General features: G+C 38.1%; 1 protein-coding gene across 1 annotated transcript in view; it reads left to right on the forward strand.

The window, feature by feature from the left end:
• ANKRD42 (ankyrin repeat domain 42) overlaps positions 1-21,299 on the forward strand; it is a gene marked incomplete at its 5' end in the record, with an annotated part of 92,897 nt that overhangs the window by 39,933 nt on the left and 31,665 nt on the right. Inside the window, 3 exons of the mRNA XM_064365622.1 lie at positions 949-1,074; positions 8,594-8,699; positions 12,718-12,893. Of these exons, the coding sequence (XP_064221692.1) occupies positions 949-1,074; positions 8,594-8,699; positions 12,718-12,893 (408 nt within the window). The remainder of the gene's footprint in view (positions 1-948; positions 1,075-8,593; positions 8,700-12,717; positions 12,894-21,299) is intronic.

Below are 21,299 nucleotides of genomic sequence, written 5' to 3' on the forward strand. Positions count from 1 at the left end.
AAAACAGTATGACAACTATTTACATAGCATTTCTATTGCCTTAGGTATTATGAGTAACCTAGAGATTATTTAAAGTATATGGAAGGGAGGATGTGCATAGGTTATATGCAGGTATTATACCATTTTATATAAGGGACTTGGACATCCATAGATTTTGTTATCTTTGGGGGTCCTGGAACCCTGAGGATTCCAAGGGATGACTCTATATGTGTGTGCACATATACACTTCTTATCTGCTTCTAGTCTGTTTTGTTGTCTTTGCTGTCTTGCGAGCAGGGAAGGAGGGGTCTGTGCAAATACAGGCCGTGAGACTAAGTGTGTCTTTATTTAGTTATTTAGTTTTGAGATGGAATCTCACTCTTTTGCCCACGCTGGAGTGCAGTGGCATGATCTTGGCTAACTGTAACCTCCACCTCCCAGGTTCAAGTGATTCTCTTGCCTCAGCCTCCTGACTAGCTGTGATGACAGGTGTGAGCCACAACACCTGGATAATTTTTGTATTTTTAGTAGAGATGGGGTTTCACCATGTTGGCCAGGCTGGTCTTCAACTCCTGACCTCAAGTGATCCACCCGCCTCAGCCTCCCAAAGTGCTGGGATTACAGGTGTGAGCCACCATGCCTGGCCTCCAAGTGTGTCTTTATACAAAGGGTTTTAAATGACCATCCCCTGTGTTTTGCAGTGGTATAAGAGAGAGAGAGAATATGGCTAAAAATAGTTCTGGTATAATACTTCTGGCATGTTTGAAGTCCTGAGGGGAGGAGGAGTAGAATGATTAGTAATAATCTTTTCTTACGATTCTCTTTTTACTGCTTGTCATCAACTGAACTTGTTCCATTACAACAGCCTTATATTTGATAAAATATTGGAACCTAAAATGTATGACAGGTTAAAACAGGGAAAAGAATAAACTCTTTTGTTTACTGAAATGCTGAATTTTTTATATATAGCTTTAGCATTTCCAGGTCATGTGGCTGCCTTTAAGGGTGATTTGGGAATGCTTAAGAAACTAGTAGAAGATGGAGTAATCAATATTAATGAACGTGCTGATAACGGATCAACTCCTATGCATAAAGGTGAGTTATTATGATTCCTGCTTTCAGTTCTGATACAATTGCTGCTGAGTTATTAATCTTTTAAAGTAATTATCAGTCAGAAACACATGAAACATAAAGCTTTTTTCTGATGCCCTAGCAGATATTAGTCTACCTTGAATGGTATACACAATGCCTAATTTTCAATTCAAGTGTAATGTTCATTTTATGATGCCAGATATTCATGTGCTATCTTATTCAAGGGTAATTCCAATAAAATTTCTCTCTCTCTCTCTCTCTTTTATCTTGAGACAGGGTCTGGTTCTGTCACCTAGGCTGGAGTGCAGGTGGAGACCTCCTGGGCTCAAGTCATCTTCCCACCTCAGCCTCCCGAGTTAGCTGGGATTACTACAGGCATGTGCCACCACACGTGGCTAATTTTTTGTCTTTTTAGTAGAGATGGGGTTTCACTGTTGGCCAGGCTGGACTTCAACTCCTGGCCTCAAGTGATCTGCCCACTTTGGTCTCCCAAAGTGCAGGATTACAGGCGTGAGCCACCATGCCTGGCCTGATGGCAGGTGATTCTTATTAAACTCTTAGAGTAAAATGATAGTAGGCTTATTAATATAATCATGTGTTTGAATTGGACTTTATTTCACAAATAACTTCTGGCTGTCCACAGATCGTATATTATATTCCTATTGGTTAGGTTTTTAGCTTACTATTTTCCAAATAGAAGATTATGTAATATGTAAACAAGGATAATTTGACTTCTTCCATTCCAATTTGGATCCCCTTTGTTTCCTTCTCTTGTCTGATTGCTCTAGCTGGGTCTTGCAGTACTGTGTTGAATAATAGAGGTGAAAGTAGGCATCCTTGTGTTCCAGATCTTAAAGGCAGGGCTTTCATATTCAGTAGTATACTAGCTGTGGGTCTGTCACATATGACTTTTATTATGTTGAGGTATGTTCCTTCTGTACCCGGTTTTTGAGGGTTTTTATTAAGAAAGAATGTTGAATTTTGTCAGGTGTTTTTTTCATTATCAGTTGAAATGATCATATGGTTTCTATCCATTATTGATATGTATCGCACTGATTGATTTGCATATGTTGAAATTATCTGTGCATCACATGGGTAACTCTTGCTTGGCCATGATGAAATGATCTTTCTAATGTATTGTTGAATTTGATTTGCTAATATTTTATTGATGATTTTTGCATCAATATTTATCAGAGATATTGGCTTGTAGTTTTATTTTTTGACATGTCTTTGTCTGGTTTCGGAGTCAGGGTAATACTGGCCTTGTAGAATGGGTTTGGAAGTATTCCCTCCCCTTCTATTTTTCCGAATAGTTTGAGTAAGATTGTTATTAGTTCTTCTATAAATGTTTGATAGAATTCAGCAATGATGCTATCAGGTCCCCGGCTTTTTTTTTTTTTTTTTTTTTCTGGGAGACTTTTTATTATGGCTTTGATATCATTACTCATTATTGATCTGTTTAGGTTTTGGGTTTCTTCCTGGTTAAATCTTGGTAGGTTGTATGTGTCTGGGAATTTATCTATTTCTTCTAGATTTTCCAATTTATTGGCATATAGTTACTCATAGTAGCCACTAATAATCCATTGAATTTCTGCAGTATCAGTTGTAATGTCTCATTTTCATTTCTGATTTTATTTATTTGGATCTTCTCTCCTTTTTTTCTTAGTCTGGATAAATGTTTGTCAGTTTTGTTGAACTTTTCAAAAAAATGCAGCTATTTGTTTCATTGATCTTTTGTATTTTTTTCATTTCAATTTCATTTATTTCTGCTCTGATCTTTATTGTTTCTTTTACTAATTTTTGGTTTGGTTTGCTCTTGGTTTTCTTGTTAAGATGTGTCATTAGATTTTTTTTTTTTTCCTGAGATGGAGTCTAGCTCTGTCACTCATGCTGGAGTGCAGTGGTGCCATCTCAGTTCACTGCAACCTCTGCCTCTCAGGTTCAAGTGATTCTCCTGACCCAGCCTTCCTAGTAGCTGGGATTACAGGCACTTGCCACCATGCCAGCTAATTTTTGTATTTTTAGTAGAGATGAGGTTTCACCATGTTGGCCAGGCTATTCTTGAACTCCTGACCTCAGGTAATCCACCCACCTTGGCCTCCCAAAGTGCTAGGATTACAGGCATGAGCCATGGTGCCTGGCCTCATTAGATTATTTCAAGTTTTTCCTGTTTTTTTTTTTTTTAAAGATGGGGTTTTACCATGTTGGCCAGGCTGGTATTGAATTCCTGACCTCAGGTGACCCACCCACCTCGGCCTCCCGAAGTGCTAGGATTACAGGTGTGAGTCACCGCGCCCGGTCTCCTGTTTTTTGTTTTTTGTTTTTTTTTTTAAGAAAGAAAGAAAGAAAAAGAATGAAGAAGAGGAAGAAAAAGGAAGAGAAAGAGAGAGAGAATGGGAGTATTTCTTTCTTGCCCAGGCTAGAATGCAGTTTAGTAATGGGTATTGAAAACCTCTTTTATACCAATAATTATACTTAATGATGTAGACAGGAAGGAATAAGGGAAGAAAATAACAAACAAGCAGCCAACCAATATTTCATTTAAACTTATGAAATGCTATGCGATTACTGAGGAGTGATTTACTTCCAATTATGTAGTCACTTTTGGAATAGGTGTGAGGTGGTAATGTATGTTTTGTGTATTTGAAGTGGAGAGTTCTATAAATGTTTATTAAGTTTACTTGTTCTGGATCTGAGTTCAAGTCCTGGATGTCCTTGTTAATTTTCTGTCTCATTGATCTATAGAATCGTTAGCTCTTCTTGTTACATTGATCCTTTTGCTATTATGTAATGTCCTTCTTTGCCTCTTTTGATCTTTGTTGCTTTAAAGTCTACTTTATCAGAGGCGAGAATTGCAACTCCTGCTTTTTGTTTATTTGTTTATTTTTACTCTTTGTTTGGTTGGTAAATCTTCCTCCTTCTCTTTGTTTTGAGTCTTTGTGTATCGTTGCATGTGAGATGGGTCTGGATGCAGCATACTGATGGGTTTTGGCTTTTTATCCAATTAGAATATATATAAGTTTAATACTGCCATTTGATGCTAGCTGGCTGTTTTGCCCATTAGTTGGTGTAAATTTTTCATTGTGTTAATCCTCTTTGCTTTTTGATATATTTTTGGAAAGGTTGATATTGGTTGTTCCTTTATATGTATAGTGCTTCTTTCAGAAGCTCTTGTAAAGCAGGCCTGGTGGTGGTGAACTCTCTAAGTACTTGTTTGTTTGCAAAAGATTTAATTTTTCCTTCGCTTATAAAGCTTAGTTTGGCTGGATAGGAAATTCTGGGTTGAAAGTTCTTTTCTTTAAGGATGTTAAATATTGGTCCCCACTCTTTTCTGGCTTGTAGGGTTTCTGCTGAGAGATCTGCTGTAAGTCTGATAGGTTTCCTTTTATGGGTAACCTGACCTTTCTCTCTGGCTGCCCTTAGTATTTTCTCCTTCATTTCAACCCTAATAAATCTGGCAATTATGTGCCTTGGGGTTGGTCTTCTTGAAGAATATCTTTGTGGTGTTCTCTGTATTACCTGGAGTTGAATATTACTCTGCCTTGCTAGGTTGGGAAAGTTTTCCTGAATGATATCCTGAAGAGTATTTTCCAACTTGGATTCATTCTCTTCGTCACATTCAGGTACACCTATCCAATGTAAATTAGGTCTTTTCACATAGTCCCACATTTCCTGGAGACTTTGCTCATTCCTTTTCATCCTTTTTTCTCCAATCTTGTCTTCTCGTTTCATTTCACTGGGCTGGTCCTCGACTTCGGATATCCTTTCTTCTGCTTGATCAATTCGACTGTTTAAACTTGTGCATACTTCACGAAGTTCTCGTGTTGTGTTTTTCAGCTCCATCAATTCACTTATATTCTTCTCTAAATTGTCCATTCTCGTTAACATTTCGTCAAACGTTTTTTCAAGGTTCTTAGTTTCTTTGCATTGGGTTAGAACAAGTTCTTTTAATTCACAGAAGTTTCTTATCACCCACGTTTTGAAACCTGCTTCTGTTATTGGAACACACGTGTAATCTATTAAGCCTTGTTCCGTTACTGATGAGGAATTGCGATCCCCTGTAGAGGGAGAGGCATTCTGATTTTGAGCATTCTCTACCTTTTTAGGCTGGTTTCTTCCCTTTATTATATATTTATCCCTCTGTCATCTTTACAATTACCGACTTTCTAACTAGGCCTCTGAGCGGACGTCCAACTTGTTGATTCCCAGCACCGAAATCTGAGCAATCCACTGCGCCGGCCAAAATAGCGGTGTTAAGATTGAAGGTGCTTTTCTGCCCGGGAATCTCCGGACTCTGCACCAAGAACTGCCGCGCTAAGGTGCCAGTAAAACCGCCGCGCCGGCCACAAGAGTCACTCTGGCGACCCATGGGGCTCCTCCGCTGGGAGTCTTTTGGTCCGTGAGCAACAAATATTCGTCTGAAAGTGTGGCGTCCTCTCGTTTTCTGTGCTTTCACTGGGAGCTATGAGCCTGAGCTGCTAGTGATCAGCCATCTTGAATCTCTCTCTCCTGTTTTTTAATGTAGGCACTTATAGCTATTATATTGCCTCTTAATACTGCTTTTGCTGTATCTTATGGGTTTTTGTATGTTGTGTTTCCATTATCATGTGTTTCAAGAAATTTTTCAACTTCCTTCTTAATTTTTTCATTGATCCTACATTCAGAAGTACATTAAGACATTAGCCTTTTCTTGGGTACCATCTGTATGTTTGTACTGTACTCAAATTGGTCATATATAAAAGTTGACATCTGTTTATAATTCAATTGACGTTTCTCACATTTTGTCAGATTGCTTTTTCCTTTAGTTTTAATTTCATTCAGTAGATAAGCTGCAGCATTTATTATTGAGGCATTCTTCTTAGTTATTTAATAATTGCTTAGATCTAGTATGACTTCCACCTTTTTTTTTTTTTTTTTTTTTTTTGGTGAGACGAAGTCTTGCCCTGTCATCCAGACGAGAGTGCAGTGGCGTGATCTCAGCTCACTGCAACCTCCGCTTCCCGGGTTCAAGTGATTCTCCTGTCTCAGCCTCCCAAGTAGCTGGGACTACAGGCACGTGCCACCATGCCCAGCTAATTTTTGTATTTTAGTAGAGACAGGGTTTCACCATATTGGCCAGGCTGGTCTTGTACTCCTGATCTTGTAATCCACTGGCTTTGGCCTTCCAAAGTGCTGGGATTACAGGCATGAGCCACTGTGTCTGACTGACTTCCCCTTTTCAGGCTTGCAATTAAGTCATAATTATTTCAAGTCATTTCTTAAAAATTTCTAACTGCTGTATAATTTTACCTTGTTTCTTGTAAAACATTAGTCGAATTAATCAACATATCCTAATCAATATTCAGTAAAAATCTTGGGTAAATCCTCTTATTGCATTTCATTGTAGATCTATTACTTAACCTCCCTCCCTCCTGTTTTTAAACATTTCCATGTAATAAAATGAAATGTTGGGCTAAATTCACTCTGTCTTGTAAAATTCAGCATTATCCATGTTCATAAATATGATTTTGTGACTCTTAATGGCAGAAAAGATAAAATATGTTGCCATTTTTGTCTAAAGTCGAGTTATTAATAGAGGTATGAGAAAGTAGGTTCTGTGTTAGTGGATACTGGATAGGCTGTAGGAGAGAGAGAAGCCTCAGACTCTACGGGAAAGAGAGAAGCCCATACTCTGCAGAAGCCAACTTGTAATTTGGCAGATGACTCTGAGGCAGAAGACAACAGAACAAGGGTTCTTACAGACTTTTGCTAGCTTGGCTATAGGACTGTAGTGATAGGATGGTTTAGTCACTCGAATTGCTTTGTGTCCTCTACATTGCCAGTAATGGAGGTGGGTTCACTTTTTAAGGCACCAAATAAATACCAAAAGTTCCTACTCTTTGATTTATTTTGCAAGGTCATGTATACACATTCAGCACCAACCATGTGCTTATATTGTGAGTCAGAATGAGATCTGGACCTTACTGTTAAAGAGTTACATAATTACACCATAAAAGAACCAGAGATTTCTTTTAAGGCAGGATGTAATTAATGGCTAAAAAAAAAAATTAGATTGTTAAAATACCTGTCTTAGGAATTTGGGAATAGGAATTGAGGGGTAGAAGAAGTTGCTAAGGATCAAATTATTGAGGAACTATTCATGGGGATTTGGCAATAGTACCTGATGTTTATATGCCACTTAACAGAATGAAAAGCTCTTATCACATTTAATCCTTATTGCAATTTTATAAAGCAGCAGTGTGCTCTGCTTTTAAATAATCATCTGTGTAAAAGATGAAGAAATTGATGTTTAGAGAAGTCAGGTGGCTTGACTGAGGTTATATAGCTGGTAAGAGCAGAACTAAGATTTCATTTTTTAAATATATTCCTTCACTCATTAACTCTTTAGACCTTTATTAGAGGTCTATATGTTGCAGCCACTTGTTGTGTTCTGGGGATATGAAGATTATAGCACTGTCCTCACATCTTATTGTTTAATCAGCTTAAACTCAGGTCTTTCTTTTAAGTCTATTCAGTTTGTTTTCTTCAGCTTTCTTGAGTTTCAAGATGAATGAAGAAGAGTTACAGGTTCAATGAACACATTGTTGAGTGATCGGCTTTAGGTGGGAAGACACATAAGCAGAGTTGTGAAGGTGACGATTAATAAAGAGAGCATGTGTTTTGAGGAGAAGATTTAGACAAAGGTGGTAAACAGTTTAGGTTAATCAGGTGTGGCTTTAGAGGCCTATAAATTTTGAGTTGTAAGAATCAGAAGAATGCATGTATATCATACATCTATCGTATAGATAAATGCTGAAGCAAGACTTTTTGTAGTCTATGTAGGTTCATATGGTTAGAATGTGCTCACATTCTTGTGAAATATAAGATAGGTTACGAGCTATTTATAGCAGGAGATAATCACTGGATAGTATTAGAAAAGCCTGGATTCTAGTTTTTTTTTTTTTTTTTTGGAGACGGAGTCTTGCTTTGTCGCCAGGCTGGAGTGCTGCAGTGGCACAATCTCGGCTCACTGCAACCTCTGCCTCCTGGGTTCAAGCGATTCTTCCACCTCAGCCTGCTGAGTAGCTGGGACTACAGGCGCGTGCCGCCACACCCGGCTAATTTTTGTATTTTTAGTAGAGACAGGGTTTCATCATGGAGAGGATGGTCTCAATCTCTTGACCTCGTGATTCGCCCGCCTCGGCCTCCCAAAGTGCTGGGATTACAGGCGCGATCCACCGCACCTGGCCGGATTCTGGTTTTAAACTACTTACCATCTGTGTGATGTTAAATAAATACATAAATAACCTTTTTAAACTTCAACTTTTATATCCATATGTAAAATTATCTATATGGGGCCTGAGCACAGTTAATTAAATGTTTATCTAATGAATCAGTAAATGAAATAGAGAAAATAACATTTTCCCAGCATACTTTTTCCAGTTTCTGTAAGGATCAACACTCAAGTAAGTACTCTATAATGGTACTGCCCAAAATTTTAGAAAATTGTTACTAATAACTTTTTTTTTCCTCTTTTGAACAGCTGCTGGACAAGGCCACATAGAGTGTTTGCAGTGGTTAATTAAAATGGGAGCAGACAGTAATATTACCAACAAAGCAGGGGAGAGACCCAGTGATGTGGCAAAGAGGTATAAATCTGTCTTCTTTGCTCTTTTCTTTTGTTTTTAAAGTTTTGCATATACTTTCTTGCACCCAAAAATCTCTGAAGATTTAATGAAATCTTAGAGAACTCAGTCAAATACAGATGCAATGACAATTTTCAAGCTGAAGTTACAGCTGTCATATATCAGTTTTTTTTTCTAAAGCAGTAATTCTCAACTGGGAGGTAGTATTGTCCCCTTTCCTTGTGGGAGGGGTATTCAGAAATGTGGGGGAGGGTTGTCACAATGACTGGAGACCTTCACTAACTGGAGGTTAGGTCTAGGAATGCTAAAGTTCTGCAGTGCTCAGGATAGTAATGCATGATGAGTTGTCCCATCCAAATGCCCGTGGCATTGCCTGTTAAGAAATGCTGTGTGAAACAAGAAATAGTCAACATTAATAATAGAAAAATAAATCACATGGGTTTTGAAACATATTTTGGTATTTACATCTGAATTAAATGTAGCATGTATTATTAAACATAGCCAACTCATTTGAGTTAGGTTTTCAAGAAATATGTAGTCCATCTGTTTGTTCATGTGGTTGTTCTGTCAATCACCTTTCCATATACTTACCATGTTCCAAGTTGTGTGATTAGTGGTAGAAATACAAAGGGGAGAAAACACAGTCACTGCCTCAAGGAGCTGATAGTATTGTGGAGAGACAAATATGCAAATAAAATTCTTATTAATTCTAATTTTTTTTTGTTTTTTTTTTTCAAATTTTTTTTTTCTTTTTTAAAGACGGGGTTTCACCATGTTGGTCAGGCTGGTCTTGAACTCCCGACCTCAGGTGATCCGCCCGCCTTGGCCTCCAAAGTGCTTGGATTACAGGTGTGAGCCACCACGCCTGGCCTAATTCTAATTATTATACCATATTACATGGTATGTGTAAGGTACACTGAGAACATAGAAAGTCTTTCTGTTTGAAAGTTGTAAGAGAGAACTTTAATACAGAGGATGGTAAAAGTTATGGAGGAAACTGCATGGGGACAGAATTTAGATAGAGGTCAAATTTTTTTTGTGGAAGCAACATTTATGTTGACACTTGTAAGCATAAGTGTAAATGTAAGAAGGAGTTGTAAGACAACACCTTGTATGTTTGAGGAACTGCATGGAGATCAGAAGGCTGAAATCTAAAGTAGGAGTGTGGGCTAACAATGGCAGATGAGGCTTGACGATATGCTGTGGACCAATCATTTGCTAAGTTGCCATGCAACTTTTGTTTGTGAGCTCATGTTCCCCAAAAATTTGTTTATGGAATTTCTTTGATGCCTTGGAGTGTGGTTTTGTTGTACCATGTACCTGGGATCAATAAACTCAGGTCTATTTTATTGTTTTAAAATGGCTTTATCAGGGTATAATTGATATACTATAAAATGCATATATTTGTACAGTACAACTGAGTTTTAATATATGCATATCCTGTGAAACAATTTTCACAGTTAAGATAGTGAACATCTTCATCACCCTCAAAGTGTCCTGCCACTTTATAATCTCTCTCCCTTTGACTGCTCCCCAGTGTGGCCAAGCAAACAAAACACTGATCTGCTTCCTGTCACTATAGATTAGTTTGCATTTTCTAGAGTTTTATATAAATGGAATCATACAATATATATTTATGTCTGGCTTCTTTCACTCAACATAATTATTTTGAGATTCATCTATGTGTATTAGCAGTTCATTTCCTTCTAACGATGAGTAGAATTCCATGGTATTCCATAATTCAATTATCCACTCACAGATTTGAAGTACATCTTGATTGTATCATTTTTTGATGATTATGAATAAAGCTGCTATAAACATTCATAAACAGGTTTATGTCTTAACATGTTTTCAGTTCTTTGGGTAAATCTATGAGTAGGAGTGCTGGACTATATGCTAAGTGTATGTTTAACTTTATAAGAAACTGCCAGAGTGCCTTCCAAAGTGGCCATACAGATTTGCATTTCTAGGGGCCGGGCGCAGTGGCTCACACCTACAATCCCAGCACTTTGGGAGGCCAAGGCAGGTGGATCACTTGAGATGAGGAGTTCGAAACCAGCCTGGCCAACGTGGTGAAAACTCATCTCTACTAAAATTACCTGGGCATGGTGGTGTGCACCTGTAGTCCCACTGTAGTCCCAGCTACTACTCGGGAGGCTGAGGCAGGAGAAAAAAAATTGCTTGAATCTGGTAGGCAGAGGTTGTAGTGAGCTGAGATTGCACCACTGCACTACAACCTGTGTGACAGAGCTAGACTCTCAAAAAACAAAAAGAAATTGCATTTCTACCAGCAATGGATGTCAATTTCTGTTGTTCCACATTCTTACCATCATTTGGTATTGTCAGGGTCTTTTTTAAATTCTAGTAATGAAATAGGTATGTAGTGGTATCTCATTGTGGTTTTAGTTTGCATTTTTCTAATGAAAAATGAATTTGAGCATCTTTTAAATATACATACTTGCCATCTTTATATTTTCTTCGATGAAGTGATTGTTCAGATCTTTTGCCCACTTTAAAATATTGAATTGTTTTCTTGATATCGAGTTTTAAAGGTTCTTTGTATATTCTGGATACTAGTTCTTTCTTAGATATATACTTTGCAAAGATTTTTTCTTTTTACCAGTTGTATCTTGTTTTTTCATTCTCTTAATGTCTTTGAAGAGCAAAATTTCTTACTAATTTATCCTTTTATGGATTATGATTTTGGTGTCATATCCAAAGAAGTCTGATTAACACAAAGTCATGAAAAATTTCTTTTATGTTTTCTTTTAGAAGTTATATAGTATTAGCTTTTATATTGAGGTCTGTGGTCATTTCGAGTTAGTTTTTGTATATGATATGAAGTATGAGTCCAAGTTCTTTTTTTGCACATGGATATCTAGTTCTAGACTATTTGTTTAAATGACTATCCTTTCTCCACTGCCTTTGTGTCTTTGTAAAAATCAGTTGTTGATGCACGTGCGGGCTTAATTCTGAACTATTTTGTCCATTGGTCTATTTGTGTATTTTTACATCAGTGTCATATAAGTGATTGAGTACTGTGGGTATGTCTGAAGTTTTCCATAATTTCTGGTCTATATTTTTTTCTCATGTAACAAAATGCTTGATGTGGGTGTAGTGTTATTTTAGAGATAACCTTGAATCTAGCGTAATGTAAGCACTCAGTAAATGACAGCTGTTAAATTACAGCCTAGTAGTAGAGGTAATGAATTCTATAAACCTTACAACTTCCTGCATATGTTTATTACTATGTCTTTAATGATTTGCAGTACCTGGTAGGAGGTAACGTATGTGTTTGGTTATGTAAGTATGAGAAAATAGGATTTAAGGTTTTTGTGTTTAGCGAGTAATTCTTCAAGTTCTAAGAAAATATATTAAAAATTCCAGTTAGCATAATTGTGGAAAATATGCAGATTATATGCAATCACAATAACAATTCCAAAACCAAGAGTACATTACTGGAAGCTTCATAGAAATGTGGGAAAGATTAAGGAGAATTAGAAAACATGAATGGAAAGGTCATTTTTTAAAATTAAATTTCAAAGCCATACCAAATGGTTTGGCTTGAGGAAGGTTGGACATAGAAGGGTCTAGAGCTATATTACTAGTTAGCCCTAAAACTGGAATGAAAATAAATTCTACAATCTAAATTAGGCCAAGAAAAGGCAATAACTATAAGTAATCAAGGAGGGTGGTTTTGGGTCCTCTATTCAGTTGAGTGTGCTTGAGAGCATAACACATATTATTTTGATATTGGATCTCCATTCCCAGTGTGTTTTTGCCAATAAAAATTATGGAATCAGTGTTTAATATGAATACTTGTCCTTAGTGCCAAGTAACTGAGTTTCTCACATAGTTGAAATATGTCAAATTGCCACTGACCTTCAGATTTTGGCTCCTTGGCTGGTGAGTGCATTGGTGGCAGAGTGTACAGAGTGTAATTCCCTAAGTTAAATGCAAGCTGCAGTTCCAATTTGAAGAAGATTATGGATCTGATTAGTTTATTGATTCTCTTCTACAGGTTTGCCCATTTGGCAGCAGTGAAGCTATTAGAGGGGCCACAGAAATATCATACAGATGAAGAGAATGAAATCGATGAAAATGATGTGAAGTTTTTTATAAGACATGGTGTTGAGGGAAGCACTGATGCCAAGGATGATTTATGTCTGAGTGACTTGGATAAAACGGATGCCAGAAGTAAGTATGCTGCCTCTGTTGTGATTTATCCTTTCAGAAATACAATAGCAATTTTTTGCCACAAATTTGGAAATTATTATGAAGACTAATACTGCCTACAAAGTAAAATAACTTGATATTTTTGGAGGAACCACAACGAATATAAATTTTTTTACTAGGGTTGTTGAATATATACAAAGTGTGAGACATAGTCTCTGTCCCTCAGGGGATGAAAAGTTATATAAGAAAATATTTAAGTATTTTCTTCAGTAGATCAAGAGAACAGGGAAAGAAACATCTCAAGGATTGCCATGGTTAGTTGGCAAATGATCACTACAGATAATAGCAACAAATATTTATTGTCTACTATGTGCCAGACACTGTTGTAGTTATTAAAAGTAATGGTGAACAATACAAAGGAACTTCATTCGAGTGGTGGTAGTCAGGAGGGAAGGTGATAAGCAATTGATAAGAAAATAAATATATAAAGAAAATAGAGTGGTGCTATAGATAAGACAATCATTAGGCTTCTCTGTGGTGGTGATGTTTGAGGAGTGACCTGGGTGATGAGAATGAGTCCTGTGAAGATCTTGGAAGAACATGCCAGCAGAGGGAACAGTGCATGTAAATGCCATTATGTAGTATTGGGAATGGTCAGTGTGGCTAGAGTAGAATCCCTAAGGAAGTGGCAAAAGATAGTTTCGAAGGGTCAGCAGGGACCAGTCAGGTCATATAGGTCCTGATAAGCATTTTAGATTTAGATTTTTATTTTATTTGTTCATTTTTTTCCTTTTTTCATTACAAAATCTCAGCGTATAGATTTTATTTTAAATAGAAAGCCATTGTTGCCGTTCAGGGTGGAGAATGATGTGATCTTATTTATGTTTAAAAACAGTATCACTCCATCTGTTCTGTGAATGATAGACTGGGAGGTGGAAAAGAGCATAGTATTTCAGATAGGGTATGAATTAGGTGGGAAAAGAACGTACTCCACCTAACAATATAAGGTTGGATGAACTTCCTGATACAATTATATCCTGATTCCAAGGATACTAAATTAGAATTGTACAAGAACAGATGTAGAATATCTGCACAGATTTCCTGGGCTCCTAGAGTTTCCTGATGTAGGCCTGTAACTAACAGTGATATTGGACATCTCATTTCTTGTTTTGCTTCACTTCAGCCTTTTAGGATTTGCTGATAGATGTGGCTATGAGGTGTTAGAGAGAAAGAAGGTAATCAAAGGTGACTTAGATTTCTGGCTTGGGGAATTTGGCGAAGGGTAGTAAGTTTAAAATAACTATTCATTCAGGATAGAGGAGCAGGAAGGCTTTTCAGAAGTAGAATTTGGCTTGTCTTGAAGGGTGGCCAGGATTTTGATAGGCAGAATGGATAAGGAACATTCCATTCATCCAACACATATTTGATTTGCTTTGTTTTTCTTCATCCAACTCATATTTGAATATTTACTGTGTGCACAGCCCTGGGCTACGGAATAGGGCAGTGTATCAGAAATAGTCCTGCTTTCTGGAATTCAGAAAACATTCTGAACCTGCTCAAGATAGTACTAAAAGTAGTCACTGAAATTGTACATTGTCAGTTCTTTCTTTCCCATCATTCAACACGTATTTATTGAGTATCTGTTATGTGTCAGGCACTATTCTAGGTTCAAGGGTTACATTGGTAAACAGATAAATGATTTCTCCATATTTGCTTATTCCTAAATTGGTTCGATTTTTAAATTGTTTAAAGCTGTGAAAGTATTGATTATCTACTCTTTGAGTTCCATGACAACAAGATTAATAACCTACCATATTTATTAGTGGGATTTTCTAAAATAGTTTTATAGTTTTTACTTTTTTTCTTTCATACTAATTGCATTATGGAGACATGTATGCTCCAAATTTAATTTTTCATAATTGTCATCTGAAGGACAGTCTTTTTCCATTGAATATTGTCTTAGTATGCTGGACTTCCATAGTTAAATACCATAGACTGAGTGGCTTAAACAACAGAAATTTATTTTCTCACAGTTGTAGAAGCTGGAAGTCCCAGATCAAAGTCTGGTAGGATTGGTTTCTGGTGAGGGCTGTCTTTCTGACTTTGATAGGTTTATGTCCTCACATGGGGGAGTGAGAAAACTCTGGTTTCTCTTCTTATAAGGACACTAATCCCATGGGACTAAGGCCCTACCCTCATGTCATCGAACTCTAATTACCTTCCAAACCCTCCCCTCTCCAAACACCATCACATTGGAGGTTAGGGCTTAACATATGAATTCTGGGGAGACACATTGAGTTCATAAAAAGTGGTTATGAACTGTATTCCAAATTAGTCAGTGAGTAAAAGTAGGAATGCTTTCTCTCAAGGAGACATGTGGTTTCATGCAAATGGATTTCCGAGAGGCAGCAGGACGCTGGCTTATCATAGTTTTATATTTATTATATGAACATACTGAAACTAAATCGAAGTCTAGTAATTGGAGCAAATTTTAATTTCTGTAGAATTTTTGCTGGGCTTGGCTACTGGCATATAACTTTTCTGCCGGAATTTTTGTTCCTCAAAATCCTAACAAAATGGTTTATATTTCAGTAGTGTTTTATAGTTTATAGAACACTTCCATGTATATTATTCAAAGTAAGCATATAAGGTAGGTAACATATGTTTGCTTTTTTTTAAGACACAGTTTTACTCCTTTACTCAGGCTTGAGTGTAGTGGCACGATCTTGGCTCACTGCACCCTCCGCCCCCTGGGTTCAAGCGATTCTTCTGCCTCCACCTCCCAGGGAGCTGGGATTACAGGTACCCACCACCATGCTTGGCTAATTTTTGTATTTTTAGTAGAGACGGGGTTTCATCATGTTGGCCAGGCTGGTCTCCAACTCCTGACCTCAGGTGATCCACCCGCCTTGGCCTCCTAAAATGCTGGGATTACAAGTGTGAGCTACTGCACCTGGACATATCTCTGTTTTCTATCTCAAAAAACACTCGTTTAGTATAGTATCCTCATTTGATAGATAAGGAGATTGAGATTCGGAGAAGCTAAGTTACTTGTCCAAAGTCACACAGCAACTGGAAGCAAGGCTTTTGGGCTTCCCTATACAGAGCTCTTGCCAACACACACATTGCTTCCTAAGAAGAATATTTTCATACCATGAGCAATCAGAATTTTGCTTCTAATGGTATTTGGTCAAGAGAGCCATGGTTTGTACTAATGGATGAGAAGAACTGTTTCAATGGAGCTCTTTGATAGAAGTGAGGTGAGGATATGCTTGAACTGAGGCTAACCAAATCAAAGGCAGCCCCAGTCAGTGAAGAAAGCTCAGGCATTGGATTCAGATGTTAGAATTTCACCACTTTCTAGCTATGTTACTTTCTGAGCCGCAGTTTCTTTATCTGTAAAAATGAGAATATAATGTCACTCCAACAGATGTTATAAGGATTAAATTAGTACACTGGAGAATGGGAAGTGCCTAGCTTATCATAGAGGCTCAGGAAGTGTGAGTTCCCTTCCTCTTGATTTCTGGAGAGTGTCAGTTATTCTGGCAAAAAGAACTAGTTGTACCAAAATTGTATTTTCTAAGGAAATTTTCTGATTTAGGTCTAGATTTATTTTCTAATTAAAAAAAAAAGGCCTCAGAACATTGTCAGGTAATACTTCACTCTCTGGGGTAGAGTGGAAGCCTCTTCCCTGATGAATGAAACCAAAGGAAGATGCTGATGTCAGGGGTTCCTAACCAACAGCCCACCCAGATCACCCTACAGTGATTCTTTCAGGATTTCCTGACAGCTTTATTTTAAATAGCTTTATTGATTGAGATATGATTCATGTATTATTAAATATACCTACTTACACATATTTGGGTGGTTTTTAGTATATTCACAGATTTGTTAAGCATTGCTACAATCAATATTATGTCTGTTATTTATTTATTTTTTTGAGACTGTCTTGCTCTGTCTCCCAGGCTGGAGTGCAGTGACGCATTCTTGGCTCACTGCAATCTCTGCCTCCCGGGTTCAAGTGACTCTTGTGCCTCAGCCACCTGAGTAGCTAAGATCGCAGGCGTACACCTTCGGCCCAGGTAATTTTTCATTTTTAGTAGAGATGGGGTTTCGCCATGTTGACCAGGCCGATCTTGAACTCCTGGCCTCAAGTGATCAGCTTGCCTTGGTCTTTCAAAGTGCTAGGATTACAGGCATGAGCCACTGTGCCTGGCCAATTTTATGTCATTTTTATCAACCTACAAAGAAACGTCATCCCCATTACCCCACCCCACCTTCTCTCCGACTGTTATTCTGGCAAAAAGAACTAGTTGTACTGTAATGATTAATGATGTTGAGTATGTTTCCACATGCCCATTGACTCTTCTGGGCAACTGCTAATCTACTTTCTGCCTCTATAGAATTGCTGATTGTAGATACTTTATTTGAATAGAATATGTGGCCTTTCCTTTCACTTAACATAATGTTTTCAAGGTTCATACACACTGTAGCATGGATTAGTATTTCATTCCTTTTTATTGTCAAATATAATTCTTGTATGGATGTACCACACTTTATATATCCATTCATCAGCTAATGGACATTTGAGTTGTGTCTGCATTTTGGCTATTATGGATAATGCTGCTGTAAACATTCATGTGTACATTTTTGTGTGGACATAGGTGTCGTTGGACATGAGACTGGCTTGTCTGCCGGGGGTCTCTTGACCAGCAAGAGGGTCCTAATACCTGGAAGAGAGAGTGCGCGGGAAAAAAGGGAGATAGAGAAGATGGGTCCGGAGGTCTGAAATGAGCTATGCTCAGATCAGCGATTTATTCTTTGTGCACATGATCTTATATATGGTTTTACATACAGTGACTGACGTCAGTTTTCTTACAGAATCATTATCAGGGGAAAAAACAGAAAGTTACAAGGTAACCAAAGGAGGTTCAAAGTAACCAAGGGAGGGGGCAATATGCGAGCTTACCTAAAGGTCACAAAAGATTCTTATCCTCTTATCCATTGTTACAGAAAATGACGTTAAGACAGGTGGGCAAGCAATAAATCAGGAAGGGAGCAATTTTCTAGTAATACAGTGAATGATCTCAATGCTTCTGTGACTACAGGTAAACAGAGTCATAGAACTAGCCCAGAACAGGGACTTCAACAGAAAAACAATAAGCTGGCATTACCTCAGTCATGCTCTAAGAGCAGTGAACTGAGAGTGACTCTCTGTAAGCTTAACATTTCCCACGTCTTCCTGTCACCACCTCACTCGACTGCACCCAGTGGAGGGAAATGTGTCTGGGCTCAGACCCCGTCATGGCGGAGACACGGAGGGGCCTCTACGCTGGTGGGGGATCCCCACACATAGGTTTTCATTTCTCTTGGGTATATACCTAGAAGTGGAATTGCTGGGTCATCTGAAAACCCTTATGTTTAACATTCTTAGAAACTGCCAAACTGTTTTCCAAAGTGGCTGCACCATTTACCTTCCTACCAGCTACATATGAGTATTACAATTTTTCCACATTCTTACCAACATTTATTTTCATTTATTTTATTGATTATAGCCATTTTATTGGGTATGAAGTGGTATCTTACTGTAGTTTTGATAGTGTTTCCGTAATGATTAATGATGTTATGTTTTCACATGCCCATTGACTCTTCATGTATCTTCCTTGGAGGAAAGTCTACTCAAATCCTTTGCCTGTTTTTCACCTGAGTTAGTTTTGAGTTGTAAAAGGACTTCTGTTTACAAGACCCTTTTCAGATACATGATTTGCAGGTATTCTCTCCCAGTGTTGTGGGTTGTCTTTTAATGTTCTTGATACTATTTGAAACACAAAAGTTTTAAATTTCGGTACAGTCTACCTACTTGTATTTTGTTGCTTATGCTGAGATTTTTTTTTTATTATTATTTTGAGACAGAGCCTCACTTTGTCACCTAGGCTGGAGTGCAGTGGCACAATCTTGGCTCACTGCAACCTCTGCCTCCCAGACTCAAGTGATCCTCACACCTCAGCCTCTCAAATAGCTGGGACTGCAGGCATGTGCTACCACGCCTAATTTTTTGTATTTTTGGTAGAGATGGGGTTTTCACTCTGTTGCCCAGGCTGGTCTCGAACTCCTGAACTCAGATGACCCACCTGCCTTGGCCTCCAAAAGTGCTGGGATTACAGGCATGTGTGCCTGACCTATGCTGAAATTTCTTTTGTTGGTTGCATTAAGAATAAGCAAAGACTTAGAACTGTAGAACATGAGCACTTGATTTTGTAAGATTTCAGTTTCTTCTGACATTATTTAAGTAAGAGATATTTGTGAGGGGGATCTTTGTTAAGGGATCAAGAAATTTCAAAAAGATGTTTCAGAAAAGACCAAGAACATGACTAGAACAGTTTTCTATTGTGGTGTGCTTGGTACAAATGAGCTCTCAGCACCTTTGCCATATAGTGAGTACCACTTGCACCCAGCTGGGTGCTTGCAGCTGGTAAAGGGATACTATATATAAAGTCGTGTGCTGTTTTATTATCCCTACTTAATTTATTCCAGGGCAAAATCTGAAGTATTAGATGGTCACTTCTTGGGACACTGAATTTTGTCAGAGCACCTATAGGGAACTAGTTGGATTTCTTGTCCTTTTAGACTTCCTGGAATTGAGCCTGAATTCACAGTATTTTTCAGTGAATTATATTTAGGCCATGGTATCATAGAACCCTATAACCATTTGAAGTTTGCTGGCTTAGCATTTCTATCGCATGTTATATAGCCTCCACTTAGTCACTGTAAGTGACAAGACATTTATTATTGCCCAGGGAAGTTATTTCCATCTTTGACAGAGTTCCTGTAGGGGTTTTCTTTTCTTTTCTTTTAGATTCAGGGGTACATGTGCGGGTTTGTCATATAGGCATGTCATGGGGATTGGTGTACAGATTATTTTGTCACCAGGTAATAAGCATAGTACTTAATAGGTAATTTTTCAATCCTCACCTTCCTCCTAACCAAGTAGACCCTGGTATCTGTTGTTCCCTTCTTTGGTTCCATGTGTACTCAATGCTTAGTTCCCACTTATAAGTGGAGAACATGTATTTGTTTCTTTGTTATTTTTAGTCCTGTGTTAGTTCGCTTGGGATAATGGCCTCCAGCTCCATCCATTCTGCTGCAAAGGACATGATCTTGTTATTTTTTATGGCTGCATAGTATTCCACAGTGTATATGTACCACATTTTCTTTCTTTCTTTCTTTTTTTTCTTTCTTTCTTTCTGATGGTGTCTTGCTCTGTTGCCCAGGCTGGAGTGCAATGGTATGATCTCAGCTCACTGCAACCTCTGCCTCCCAGGTTCAAGCAATTCTCTTGCCTCAGCCTCCTGTGTAGCTGGGATTACAGGCATGCACCACCATGCTCAGCTAACTTTTGTATTTTTAGTAGAGACAGGGTTTCACCATGTTGGTCAGGCTGGTCTCAAACTCCTGACCTTGTGATCTGCCCACCTTGGCCTCCCAAAGTGCTCTGGGGTTGTTGGGTCGTGTGCTAATTCTGTTTTGAGTTCTTTGAGAAATTGCCAAACTGCTTTCCACAATGGTTGAACTAATTTACTCTCCCACCAGCAGTGTATAAATGTTCTCTTTTCTCCACAACCTCCCAGCATCTGTTGTTTTTTGACTTTTTATTAATAGCCATTCTGACTGATGTGAGGTGGCATTTCCTTGTGGTTTTGATTTGCATTTCTCTAATGATTACTGATGTTGAGCATTTTTTTTCATATGCTTGTTGGCTCTGTGTATGTCTGCTTTTGAAAAGCATTTCTTCTCAGTGAGGATTAAAATGTGTAAGGTACTTAGTGTAGTGTCTTGACATCATAGGCGCTGCATAAATACACGATCGTTTTTATTGTTTTCATTGGAAATTTTCTCCTTTGTTGAATTGAAATCTTTCTTCCTGGAGCTAATTCCCCAATTAATCTTAATTCTTACCTCTGAGGACCTCATAGAACAGGCCTTACGAAACATATAATTTCAAATATTAAAGAAATTGTTATATAAGCTAAATACCCACTGCTCTTTCAGTCTTTTCTGACATTTTTAATCTTAATTCCCCTCTACCTTCTTGCTAATGGTTATGGTGGTTCCCAAACCTGTCTGCCCTTTAGAAATGTCTGAGGAACTTTTTTTTTTTCCTATAGACAGAGTATCACTTTGTCACCCAGGCTGGAGTGCAATGGCATGACCTTGGCTCACTGCAACCTACATCTCCCATGTTGCTGGGATTTACAGGCATGTGCCACCACACCCAAATAGTTTTTGTATTTTTAGTAGAGGCAGGGTTTCACCATGTTGGCCAGACTGGTCTCGAACTCCTGACCTCAAGTGATCTGCCGCCCTGGCCTCCCAAAGTGCTGGGATTACAGGCATGAGCCACCGTGCCCAGCCGAGGAGCTTTTATTA

The sequence above is a fragment of the Aotus nancymaae genome, unplaced genomic scaffold (genome assembly GCF_030222135.1).
Source record: "Aotus nancymaae isolate 86718 unplaced genomic scaffold, 86718_ANA_hifiasm-v0.15.2.pri h1tg000059l, whole genome shotgun sequence".
In the NCBI taxonomy this organism is placed as follows: Eukaryota; Metazoa; Chordata; class Mammalia; order Primates; family Aotidae; genus Aotus; species Aotus nancymaae.